General features: G+C 41.9%; 2 protein-coding genes across 4 annotated transcripts in view; both read right to left on the minus strand.

Moving 5' to 3' along the window:
* kcnip4a (potassium voltage-gated channel interacting protein 4a) overlaps positions 1 to 1,029 on the minus strand; it is a 144,597-nt gene extending 143,568 nt beyond the window's left edge. For both annotated transcript variants that reach the window (XM_028039098.1, XM_028039094.1), the window contains exon 1: positions 816 to 1,029. In XM_028039098.1, the coding sequence (XP_027894899.1) occupies positions 816 to 876 (61 nt within the window). In that variant the 5' untranslated portion in view covers positions 877 to 1,029. The remainder of the gene's footprint in view (positions 1 to 815) is intronic.
* Positions 1,030 to 8,502: 7,473 nt separating this feature from the next.
* adgra3 (adhesion G protein-coupled receptor A3) overlaps positions 8,503 to 13,043 on the minus strand; it is a 28,833-nt gene continuing 24,292 nt past the window's right edge. For both annotated transcript variants that reach the window (XM_028038655.1, XM_028038656.1), the window contains exons 14-19: positions 12,755 to 12,963; positions 12,455 to 12,579; positions 12,195 to 12,318; positions 11,304 to 11,449; positions 10,786 to 10,881; positions 8,503 to 10,206 (exon numbers count right to left, since the gene is read on the minus strand). In XM_028038655.1, the coding sequence (XP_027894456.1) occupies positions 8,778 to 10,206; positions 10,786 to 10,881; positions 11,304 to 11,449; positions 12,195 to 12,318; positions 12,455 to 12,579; positions 12,755 to 12,963 (2,129 nt within the window). In that variant the 3' untranslated portion in view covers positions 8,503 to 8,777. The remainder of the gene's footprint in view (positions 10,207 to 10,785; positions 10,882 to 11,303; positions 11,450 to 12,194; positions 12,319 to 12,454; positions 12,580 to 12,754; positions 12,964 to 13,043) is intronic.

Below are 13,043 nucleotides of genomic sequence, written 5' to 3' on the forward strand. Positions count from 1 at the left end.
GCAGTACTGCAGCCTATGCCTTTATACAACATAAAAAAAAGTTGTCTAACCGCTTGTAAATTCAAGCTGTTACCCACTATGGGACAATATAGGATATTTCTATTCTATTTACAAGAAATACAGGAATTAAATTTTCACCAGTATTTCAACCCATTAAGATGCACCTATAAGACCAAAAATGGATCTGCTTAACAGACACATAACAGATAACATGATAGGCTATTTAAGCATATAATTATTTTAAAAATACTGTTGTATAAGCACACTGACGGTGTTAGCTTCTCTGTGTTGGTGGCACTTTATGGCTTCTCCAATCAAGCTGCTCATATTGTTGGCGCGTCATCTCCTAATTAACGTTATTCCTTACACCTGTGTCCTTCCCGCTTCACCCCAACTCCCAGATTTTTTTTGAAGTCAGTTCATGGAGCTTCATAAATTTAACATGCGTCATTGTCTATTTATTTCTTCAGAGAAGGCAAAAGTCCAGACATGACATAAATTGATTGAAAAAAGAAAATAAACCGAAATTTAAGAAGCAAATAAACCTGAGCAAAACAAAAAGGTCAATTTAATATTGCCTGTCAGAAAATTACCTTATATTAAAAACATGCACTTTAAATGAGTTTATAAATTCCAATTCTTTAAAAAAAAAAAAAAAAAAAAACTTTCCCACAACGGATCTTCTTACACGAGGCAATATTAAAGTGACTGGTGTCAAACCAACTGCATGCCTAGAGCCAGCAGACGGATCATAAATTAATAAATAATATTCATAACAATGGCAAAGGGGTTAAAACATGCCACATCTGTCCTACCGGTAGATGAAACCGCAGCATCCACACGGGCAGAAACTGTCACCACTCTCTTTGCATCCATTCCAGACAGGAGAGGAACTGGTTCCAGTCGAAAATGTTTTGTTTCTAAGCCACGGGAGCTTTAACCAAGCTGAAACTGAGGGAGCGGATGAGAGACGAGGACTTGCTGCTCGTTCTGAACTCAAGTTTCGTTGAGGGGCGCATGTTCGTGCACGCGGTTCTCTCAGACACGACGCGTACACGTAGGCGTGTACGTTGGAAGGTGATGACGTTGACGTTGGTTGGACCGTAGACTCGCGTTCTTAGTCAACTGTGAGTGAAAACATTGTAAAAACCACTTTTAACTTTAAATTACAGGTGCAAGAGAAGTATGTCTACCAGCTCTCGACATCTAGAAACTAAAACGCATTCCAATTCCTAATTTGCAAGATAAATAAAGCTCAGGGTTGTATGAAGACGTCAATTTTCAAACATTGTCACATATTTTGACTCACTTAACTCATGAATATGATTTGATCTGTATCATAGCTGTGCCTAAACCAAGAGAGTTCATGGTGTGGGTCGTGGACCATTTGCAGCTCCTGAACTGATTCTGAGTGGCTCCTGGGTCCAGTTCCAAAAAGACACAAATTTGACCCACCAGCACAAATTAATGCAGATGGAAGCTTCTAATATTTTCCATAATGGAAAAGTATTTGTGTTGTGTTATAAAGAGTTACCAAAATTCTGTAACTATTATGAATAAGCTAAATTTGTTGCTATTTCACCCTCACACCCCACAAATTATGGTTAAACAAACAAACCAAAAACGTTTGGTCTGTGAGTGCTTTACTTGACGACCTTGGAACCTGTGACAAAAGTTTTGGACACCTCTGGATTTTGCCACTTTGACCAAAATCATCCAAGTACTGGCTGGAATGTCAGACATGTTTGTCTTAAAATAAAAAAGGAAATCTAAACCTCTCGGGTCCACTGTTCTCAATTTTCTTAGTCTAGAATCATTATTTAGTCAATTATAAGCAACAAGAACTGACATAGGTCACATCTTCTTTTCCAAACCCCCAACATCTAATAAATAAAAGACAAATAGCTTGTGTTATACCTGTTGTTTTTTTTTGGTTTTGTTTTTCAATTTTAAGATTTGTTTGACTGCATCTTCTTCGAAAGTTCAGTTAAAATATTATCCTTAAAAATTACAGTTTTGGTTTGCTCTGTTCACAAATGACGTGGAACTCCTGAAGGCACTTTTGCATGTGATTTGGGTTGGATACAAATACATATCACACTTTTAAGTTATTTGTGGAAAAATGAAAACTGCACATATCAATTCTCTACTACCCGACAGTATCATGTAAAATCCAAATAAAATATTGGAAATCTGTTGAGATTTTAATCTGAATGTTTAAAAGCTCAAAACATATGAATACTTTGTGCTGCCTGCAGCCAGTTTCCATAAACTTCTGTAATTATTTTCCATGGCTAAAAGAAGAGATGCATTTACTCTGCTTTGAATTTATTTCTTCTTCAGCAATGTTTGGTCACAATGTTCTGCATCACTTTCCCATTCAAGTTTATTCTTGAAAGGTGCTCCTTGCTGAAACTGTCCAAAGCAGTTGTATCCATTGCAATATATTAAACACATGCATTTCTATTGTGGTGTTTGTTTGGCATGCTGCAGGCTGTAATAAACTCAAACCTTGCCTCTGAGACCACCAAAGGGGTCTTTTAACTGTGTTTTCATCATAAATCTTTAGAAGCCTTCTCGATATACCACTGGTTTCAAGGGTTATATAATTCTGCACCAAACAATTCCTCTGGGTGCCATCCATCGAAGAGGGGATTCTGGATTCTGCATAACAGTTGATACAGGTCATGCACAGTCAGTGCTTAGTAATCTCACTGGCTTTTTCCTGGCTTCTTCCACACACATCCACACACACGCACGGATGTTTGGGTGGCTATCTTTGTGGGGACTTTCCATTGACTTCCATTCATTTCTACAGCCTAAACCTTACCCTTATCCTAACCTTAACCATTACATACCTAACCCTAACCAAAACTCAATTCACACCTTAGTCCTAAATCTGACCCCTGAGCCAAAAATAGCGCTTCCCCTTGTGGGGGCCAGGCTTCGGACCCCACAAGGAGCAGTGGGTCCCCACAACGTAGTATGCGTCAGGAAAATGGTCCCCACAAGGTATTACAAAAACGTGCGCGCACACACACAGTGTTATAAGCAGCCAATTACGTAAGTTGATGGAAAAAAGACGTAACATCTGCTTGAAACAGCAAAGAATAAAACGTTACTATGGAAAGACAGGCCTGGCGTGCTTCGTGGTAAATCAGCTGTCAGCTGTTCTAATGATCAAAACATTTTTCATGAACACTGCACATATCCGTCTTGGCAGCCAAAAACAGCAAATGCAAATGATTGTTTAGCTCCGTCTCCCCAAAGTACCACAAAACAAGAGAGGTTTCCATCAGACAGTAAAACTTCCTCTGTTCAATTAAACACAGTAGACGGCTTTGGACAAACAGGAAGCTATTTGTTCAGCAGATCCAAGTGGAAACGGCTGACGTTTCTAAAATAAAATCATAAAACTGTAGCTTCATCCTTGTTCTGGCCTTGATGTGCGTTTCAGCCTCTGAAAGTAATTTTTAGACGTTTATTTCTGGAATATGCTTTCTCATATGCAGATAAGAGAATGTGAAGTGTTCCTCTAGAACTCATTTGCTTCATATAATCAGGTGAGGGGAAGACTCCAGCAACACTTGGAAGTAAAGAAACAAATTTATTTGTAGACCAATACATTTGGCGATTTGTAATGACCTTGATGAATGCCACAAAACCAAAGAAAATCTATAATAAAGTTCTCTTTGCTGGAATCTTTGATCCTTTGGTATTAAAAAAGGTCATGAAGTGACTTTTTTACACTTAAGATCAAACATTTCAGATGAGACCTAATTTAAAGAGACAACTTTCAGTTTATTAGATGTGTGTCGATGGGAAAGGGATATTATTGTCTGCAGCCGTCACTCGTATTTCTGTTGAGATTACTATAAATATCTGAGGACCTGGACAGAAAAATGAAGCCAAACATCTCCAGACAGACTGGCACAGGTAGAATAATGGCAATAGAAGGACATTAATGAGGACACATGGCGATGAGAGATTAGCAGATGGCTTCATGTCATAATTTCAAGGCAGTGTGTGTGTGTGTATTTGGGTTACACTTGCACTTGAAAGTGAACTTCAATGCAATAAAAACAGCTTACATATTTAGGTCAAGTGAAATTTTGGAGCCTATTTTTGTAGTGAAATGCTTTTTTTAGCCGTCTCACTGTAAACAATTTGCATTTAAAATGTCCTGGACTCTACAGTCCTGCATATACACAAGCATAATTTGGATCTAATGACCATACCAGAAGCAGAACCCCCCGCCTGCGAGATCACCAAATGAGCATCTATTTCCGTCCTCAGCTGTGACGGTGTCCTAAGTTTAATCATGATATATTTGGGCTTGCACAAGGTCTCTGCAGTGTATTTAATGAGGAGACTGTGCTGATATTAGCATGAATAACTTTGATTCATCACAGAGCACAGATAGAATACGAACACAAAATACCTTTATGAAAAGTTTTCGGAAAAAATAAATAAATAAGTTCCGGCATTAGATTGGAGGAAAGGCCATGATGAGGTGATTTTACGGTCAGGCATGACGGATGATCGGAGGAGACGCGATTTACAACCGAAGCCTGGAAGATTCCATTACTCAACATGGCACTTACAGACAGCTTTCCTGCTAATAAGTCCTTCTGACGAATTAATCAGCCTGAATGGAATCAGACAAGACGGTTAGGGCATTAATCTCATAAGAGCTCACAGCTGAGAGTGATCACAGAAGCCATTTATACTGTCATAATGCAGGGAACGTCCTCCACAAGTAAAGTCGAGGTAAAACGAAAGCATACCGATTCACTTCTAGGGTTTTACATATCAAGGCATAACCTACCAGGTTCTGAAATGATTCAATTCTAACTTGATTTCATTTTGTCAGAGGAGATGCAACAAAATTAAATCAACCAAAAATGTTTTGGCAGTTTTGATCGCCCATTAGTCTGCGAGGGGTTTGGTTGTTTGAAGTCCATCAATCTGCAGTGAGAGGGATTATTCACAAGTATGAAACATTAAATCGACATTGATCGACAGTGATTGTTTTGCAGTGCTCAAAGGAACTGCAAAACAGTAAACAAACCGCAGTGGTGGAGGGGTAGTGATGTGGGCTAATTTTTGCAGTCATTAAGTTGAACACAAGCTCCAAACTTGGCTGAATCTGGATCATGCAATTAATGAAAATGCAGAACAAAAAATTCTCAACATTGGTTTGGTTTATTGCTGCTAATGGTGTTTTTCCCCTATAAGAAACTAAATCACAACGACAGTGTGATGAATGTATTTTCGTACAGCTGAGGTTAGATTGAAATTTTGTTTTTAGAATCTGTTTAAAGCCAGATAACCTTCCACATATGTGAAGTCAGACTTAAAAGAGGTGTACTTTCTTTAAAGAGTTATGGTTAAATGTTTTCTTTATCCCACGCAACTGCCTATGAAATGCAACAAACAACTTTTGAGAAGCAGCTTTGATGCAAATACAATAGAGTAAGTGCTGGGAAATGTCTATTTCTGAGTAACTTGATTCCATTACATGCTCCTTAGCACCACCATAATTTTACTGTCAGAATGTTTGAATTTCAAATATTTTAAATGTCTTTAGTCTAACATTAAAAAGCATCCTGAAGTCTAACGAAATGAGCAGTATGACTGCGCGTCTAAATGAACCACAAGGTTTCAAGAACAAGAACTTTAATCAGATGAGACCGATATGCATATTTGGTCATTTCTCCTGGATCTATTTCTGGAGAAAACCAAAAGCAGCCTTTCAGCACAAACGCCTCACATGCACTGTCGAACACAAACCGGGAGAGTTTGTGTTCGACAGATATGGCTATGATTTAGCCATATCTGAAAAATGAAGCATGCTTATTTCCCCCTTTAAATGCTTCTATCCCCCATGAGGAAGACATCAGTGTGAATAATTGTATTTCACAATGTTTTCCTCCCTACTTTAAGGCACACAAATCCAGTTTGAAGTCAGATATTACCATGTGTTTTAAGTTTTTGTGGTTAAATGTTTGAAAAAGCCTTTGCCTAATTTGCAAATAAACCCTCCCCATCTGAAAACTCACCAATTATCTCAGCAGACGGTCGCTTAAAAGTCCGCAAACATTGAAAGCTAATTAAAAGCTTTACTCCATATGTCAGTTCTGTAAACTCTACTTTTTTCCCTCGTTAACACAGATGAAACTAAAAATAGTCGGTATGTCCTGGAGACATAGAGCTCCCCGGTTACAATCTGCAGCGTGAGATTCATGTTCTTCCTTGCAAAGGTTTATTTCTACATCAAAGACACATGTTGCCTCCAGACGTCATGACCAGAATGCAGGTAACTGTATTCATCTCAGTGCCTTTAAAAAAAATAACAAAAAAAAAAACAGTAAAAATTTGTTGAAATTTAACTTCTTCAAAAATCTATTTTCCCCATTAATCCCAGTATTCCAAGTGATTATTTTATCAGATGATCGCAAGTCCTTTCACTACTATAAGGCACAAAAGCCTCCAGGTTGTCATGGCCTCTCCACTTGTCAAGCTTTGGACAAACACAACAGATGGTGGAGCGTCAGAATCCTGGCGATAATCTGAACAACGCTTCTTGATGCCTAGAGGGAATCAACGAGGCCGTCACTAACCAAGGTGTTAACTGCGCTTTTCATAATTCAAAAGTCTTATTATGGCTTGTCGCGTCTAGGATGGCTGAGCGATAAATCTTTGCCAGGGTGAAATATGCGTTTTATTAATGTGTCGTTAATGAAAAATTGAAGCTACAGGAGCCGTGATGCGTTTGCGTGTCTGCTGTGACTAAAATCAGCAGTGGTGGCTGATCAGGTTTCACATGGGCGTGATCATCAGCCTGACCTTTGAGTCTTAGGCTAGGAGGTTGATGAGAATTTGGTCAAAAGCAGGGTCTGCAGCAGAATACGTCTAGACTTTTAAGGAGTTTTTCCAGATCTAGTCATGTTTTTCCGACGAGGTGGAAGTCATCTTTGGGAAATCCATCAGCCAAGAAATTAGTCATTCTTTCAAAAACTAAAGACATTAAGGAATTTTAGCAGTTCTGTTTTCTTTATGCCAACATGTTCAGTCTTGGACAGTGTCTCTCACCCTCCCATGCATGAAGCTGTTGCAGAACTGTTACATCCTATGTGCACAAAGCAGCGTTATCAAAGATCCCTCCTCGCAGCTGCTGCTAGAATCACCACTGCTCCCAACTTAATTCTTCACATATCTGCCGTCATTTCCAGTTCTTCTCCATTTCTACTTGTCTGTTGGATTTTAAGCACAAATATACATGTAAACATTTTGTATGTTTTTCTAAATGGTCCTACTCATCCTGGTCTTATATTGTGAATCTGCCATTACTCTTATTGATAGTTTTGCCTTTGTGGTTTTTTTTTCAAAAGACCAAAAAAGTTATTTTCTGTTTTAATTTAAACAAAAATTGAAAAGGCTCAATTGGCATTTACTAAAAAGAAAAAAAAAAGGTTTCCTTTAAAATAGGAAATAGTGGATGTGTAATTTTACCAACATTTTTTTTGTTTGTTTTTTACATGGTTGTTTATAAAACTTGAAAGTCTTACAAACTTCACTGATCGACAAGCACTTGAGTTTCAGCGTTTTCCAGTTTTGATCAGCAAAAGCTTTTATTATTACCTGGTTCATGTGAGAGAGACAGTTTGGTTCATAAGGCTGAAACATTGCCACCATGACATCGGTTAACAGGTGGTTGCCCTCCCTCTGTCTAGGATGGCCAGAACAAAGACAGCTGACCTCAAGTGGTGTTGAAAATCAAGTCAGCTCCATGGTCTCTGTCAGAAAAACAACCAGTTTAGCTGAAATGATGCCACAGGTTGTTAATCACTCCACCCTGGAAAACAAAGCTGTTCAAATAAATCATGAAAATCATAAAACCGATGGCATTTCACCCCTTAAATTTATGCATTCAACCACCTGACCAGAACTGGCTGTATCCAGCATGAGATTTAAATTAGCTGCTGTTGGAACAGTAAATCAGGAACACGGCGCTCCCACAGCAAAAAGTGACGCTGATTCCTGTCAAATGCTCTGCCGTGTCTCATTTGAGCGCACGGGACCCAGGTTCAGCAGGCCTGCTGCTGCGGAGGACACTTGGAATGAGCTGCAGGAGAAGGAAGACGGCTCGTCTCTCATTATCTCCTCTTTTCCCTGCAGCCTTTCCCTGAACCAGAGAGTCAGCTGTCAATCACATCCTGAGGGGAAATGAAGTCGGCTGGAGCCCAGAACGCGCGGCGATCTCATCGGCTCCGTCAGCAGGCAAAAGAAAACACCTACGGATGGCCAACGTCGCTGCTGGTCGCAATTAAAGTGCTGCATCGCTGTGGAGACGGGAACCCGAGGCCACCTGAAGGTCAGCGAGGAACCCAATTACCAGCTTGTCAATGTCCTGATGGGAGGAGAGCAGAAGAGCTCCGAGTCCCAGAGGGACAAAAGATGAATGTTTGTGATGCTGCAGGAATAAAAAAAACTTTTAAATGGGTAAACAAAACCATTTTATTACTAATCCAGGAAGCAAAAAGCATGAGGGGAAAGACATACAATCTCACTTACAGAACTCTCAAATCAAGAGTGTTGGATTAAAAGTTATAAAAAAATGAAACATTTACAAAAGCATATCTACAAGGACAGCTCAGTGGCAGTTTTCCTGCTAATTTCCAATATTTTCTCTGAAAAAAGTCAACATAAGAGATATTTCACAGTTTCAAGGCATGAGAGTTTTATTTATGCAGTCCTCAGGAAGGAAACTGTTGCTATACAGTAGTTTCATGTTTCCACAGACCTGTTTTTATGCAGGCGCTGTCACCGTTCACTAAAGGCATCGCTTGTCCGTTTTTTCTTAGCGTGCCATTGTTCTGAGTGACTAGGTTGAGTCCGTACCACTTGCTGCTTTTGTTTTCTGATTTTGAGCTCCCTGGCAGCAGTACGGTGTCTTTACTGGCAGCTGGTGACCCGGCGGGAGCCGCCTGCTCTGCCTCTACGCTCACGGCGGTCCCATTCTCGAGCAGAGTGCCGCTTCCTTTCTCGGAGAAGCGGCAGCGGCGCGGCAGACTGGCGCTGTCGCTGCTGTCCTGCTGCAGTTGGCTCTGATGACGTTCCCTGTAGGCCATGTACGCTGCGCGGCGACTGTTGCGCGCCGCCATGTCGTAGTAGTGGTGCCGCCTGCTGGGGGCACTCTGCACGCTGCCCTCCACGCTGGTGGGCACGTCATAGGCGTACTCTCGCAGCACAGTCAGCCGGCTTGCCCTGTGCGCTCGCGCTCTGTTCTTCTGATGTCTGCTTGTGCTTCCGTTAGCTGCCGGATTGCTAATGTTGCTCAAAGGGCGGAACTGCACCTCCACCGGTGCGACGTGCATTTTAATTTCATTGTCTAATGAATGCTCGGTCAGACTGCTGTCCAGAACAGCCGTGCCGTTGGCCGTCGCTGGGGCCGAGGCTGCCTTGCACTGAGCCGCCTCCGCGTGCAGGTTGGTCAGCTTGCTGCCGTGGCCGGAGTTGCGAATGCTCGTCGGGGCGCTCCTGTTGGTGTACGAAGAATCTGCACTGCTGTGGCTGCATTTTACTGACTTGCCGTCGGCCTTCTCAGCCGTCACCATCACAGCGACGCCTGTCTGAGGCAGAAGGACCTCCTCCTGCGCTGAGTACACCCGCCTTCTGGAGCAATAGACCTGCAACCAGAACCGCCTCATGTCCTGTCTGTTGACGCAGTGGTGCGCCATCATGAACGCCCCGAGCGCCAGCGCAGTCAACCCGAAGAGGCAGGTGAACGCCATGTCGAAAGGATGATCCTGTGATACCGCCATGGCGCCGAACACCCACAGGCCTGAATACAAACCTAAAGCCCCCACTGCCCCGATAAGCTGGGCGGTGAAGGTGTGCTCGTTCTCCAGGGCCGAGAGGGGCACGGCGTGGGGAGCCGACCCCACGGAGGACAAGGCCTCGTTCGGCTGAAGCTGCACGGTGAGGGGCTGGGAGAGGCTGCTGGGACCCTCAGGCGTGACCTCACTGCCGGCTGAAGCCAGATGTTGCTGCTCTTCACTGGACTCCTTCAGCTCATAGCGCCGCTCAGGGTGTCGGTGCACCTGCAGCAGGATGCTGAGGAAGTACATGCAGTCCACAAAGACGATGAACCCAGCTGGTCCGTAGAAAGCGCCAATGCTCGGCTCCCAGGCCATCCAGCAACTAAAAGAGAAGACAACCGGCAAGACTTAGACACCTGTCAATTTCTTTTATTATTATTTAAATACAGAGTGCACATCAAATGAACAAGTTGCCAAATAAAGTCCAAACCCAAAGTCTACAAAGATCTAACAAATAATTCAAGTGCCTAGCTTTTTTTTTTTTCCTCCAATTCTTTGCAGGTATTATCCCGTCACATTTAATGACAAGAGCTGAAAGTCTTTCGCACGCAAGAAATTAATTAAACTCTAAAGACTCCAGGACAGATTTCTCAATTAGTCAGCCATGGTGCCTGATCGGAACAGATGCCACAACAGGGAGCAGTGGCGTGTTGCCTGAATGCACATATCATTAACAGGATTCCATAATCGGAACTTGGGGGAATAACGTTCTCCCTACCTCATATAAAAATCTGCATTATTCTCAAAAACAATGCAGTCGTGGTTGTCCTAATAATAGATCTCTAGAGGAATTGTGGTTTGAAGAGCTTCCTTACTAAATGCTGATGTCCAGATTTAATGGCAGCATTTCCATAAGCACAAGCTGGGAATTTTTAATTGCAGAGTGAGAGATCCTACTCACTATGGTGAATATCTTTGGCTGCCGTAGTTTTTTATGTTCGCTGCAGCAGTGATTCCACAGACAATGATGGGTATTCCTCCACCGATCAGGTAGAACCTGGAAAATAAAGCCAAGAAGGAACATTTCAGTGTTCGGATTTTCATAACAGGTCAGTTATGTTTCAACCCTTTACTAATAAACCAGAAAACATGTTAAAGTTATATAAATTACACTTATATAAATGCAGTTGGATTATTAAACACATACCCAGGAGTTCTGCACAAGACTCAAATTTTAAATTCTTGGTAAAAATTCTTCCGAAATGTACGTATAAAGGAAAATATTCCCACTGAACTTGTACAGTGGCTTCAGAATTGAATGGTTTGACGGAAATATGGACAAATAGACCGACATGGGAAAGGGGAATAGAGTCTGAAAAAACAAAATACTTTTCCAGAACGCGAAAATAGTGAAATTCCAGACTTTCCCATCATGCCCAGAAACTCTGCTTTCATCATTTATAGAAGTTAGAAACAAACCTGAGCATCGGTCGAGGGGGTGGCGGCGGCTCGTCCAGCTCCTCGTAGCGTTTGGCTTTGCGTGTAAGTTGCTTGTAAATGTTGCGTGCCGTCACGCCCACCCACAGGGCGGTAGCCAGAGTGGAGTAGTGCAACAGAATACCCACCTGAAAGACATTAGACTGCAGTGTCATGTGTGGGCAAAGCAGTTCTGTGAATTTATGACATCACAGTAAATTCAACAATTAGTGCTTCAACTCTAAATAGAGACAGCAGAAATAAGCTCACAATAAAAATTTTGTGAAATTCAAAATTTAAGTTGAGTTTATTTATTCAGCGCAACTTTTATAAGCACTTCAAACTGGGGAAGACAATAAAAACCACGTTTAGGTCAGGCAGATTTGTATAGATTTACATTACGTCAATAAAAAGTGACAACAAGATGGCTAATGGCCAAAACTTGCCCATATCTTCATTGGATCTCTGATTCAAAACCTGACCAAACAGAAAAGGTTCAAATGCCTAAAGCTGATGGGTTATTAGTAAAAAAGAGCTTCTAATAAATACTCTGACAAATAACCTAAAAAACAGAGGAGCCCAGTAAATGCAGCTGTTTAAATTAACAGTCTGCTCCGTTTCATTTTTAGAAGAACATATATGGTTTTGTAGAAGTGAAATAGTAATAACGCACTTTGAAAAGATGCACAGGCTCACCTCAAGCCAAGAAAACGCATCTCTTACTGAATTCCCCATGTTTCACAAGATCAGTTATCTTAGCCAACGGCATTTTCTTTCCCTCCCAGAAAACATCTAAATCCCTGGTTCTTTTATTACTGTCGACCGCAAAGCTTGAAAGAGGAACACCTGAGAGTTGGAGTTCGAAGTGCAGAGGGAAGGACGGTTCCCACTTACTGCTTGGCAGACACTGGCATATCGTGTTTGATTGATGCCGCCTACAAAAGTCCCACAGGTGAGCGCCATGTGAAAGCAGAGGTTGACCAGCATGTGCCAAAACTTGCGACTCACACAAACAGACCTGCAAAAAACCCCCAGAAGCATCCAATTTTATATGCTCTGAATGTTTGCACACTTTTTCACATTACAACCACAACAAACCTTTAAGTATTTCTGCACAACTAAATTAACCATTACAAACTTATTTTGGTGTTTACCTGTAATAGTAGATGTAACTGATGATGATTGTGAACAGGCAGAGGAGGAGGATGACACTTGTAGCGTAAATGACTGGATGCAGCGGCTGGATGGTTGGAGAGAACTGTTCGACAGTGTTCAAGTCCTAAAACAGAGAAATATGGAGAAGCTTCAGCTTTCATTCACACTGTGTATGAACCCTAGAGGCTATTCTAGCACTAACTACCAATGGCCACTAGAGGGCGAGACAACTGTATAAAATTATGAGTGACTCTGCTTCTTTTAAACATTTAAAACGACATGGGGACAGCTCCACCTACCATGAGCAGACCGTAATTGCCCAGAGAGTTGCAGGACATGGTGGTGAAGTTGTCGTGGTTCTCCAGGATGCGGCAGCCCTCACTCCTCCACCCTCCCTGATCCCCAGCCAGGCTGAAATTCCAGCGGGCAGAGACGGCATCGGAGCCGCGAGCGAAGCGCCGCAGGGTGATGTTGATGGGGGTCTTCAGGGAACGCAGAGAGATGCCGTCTGATGGCGGAGAGATTTACGGGGTCAAAATTGTCCGTTTTAGATGATACATGATTTTAAAGTCCCCCAAGACTGTATAT

This window comes from Xiphophorus couchianus, chromosome 14 (genome assembly GCF_001444195.1).
Source record: "Xiphophorus couchianus chromosome 14, X_couchianus-1.0, whole genome shotgun sequence".
Lineage (NCBI taxonomy): Eukaryota > Metazoa > Chordata > Actinopteri > Cyprinodontiformes > Poeciliidae > Xiphophorus > Xiphophorus couchianus.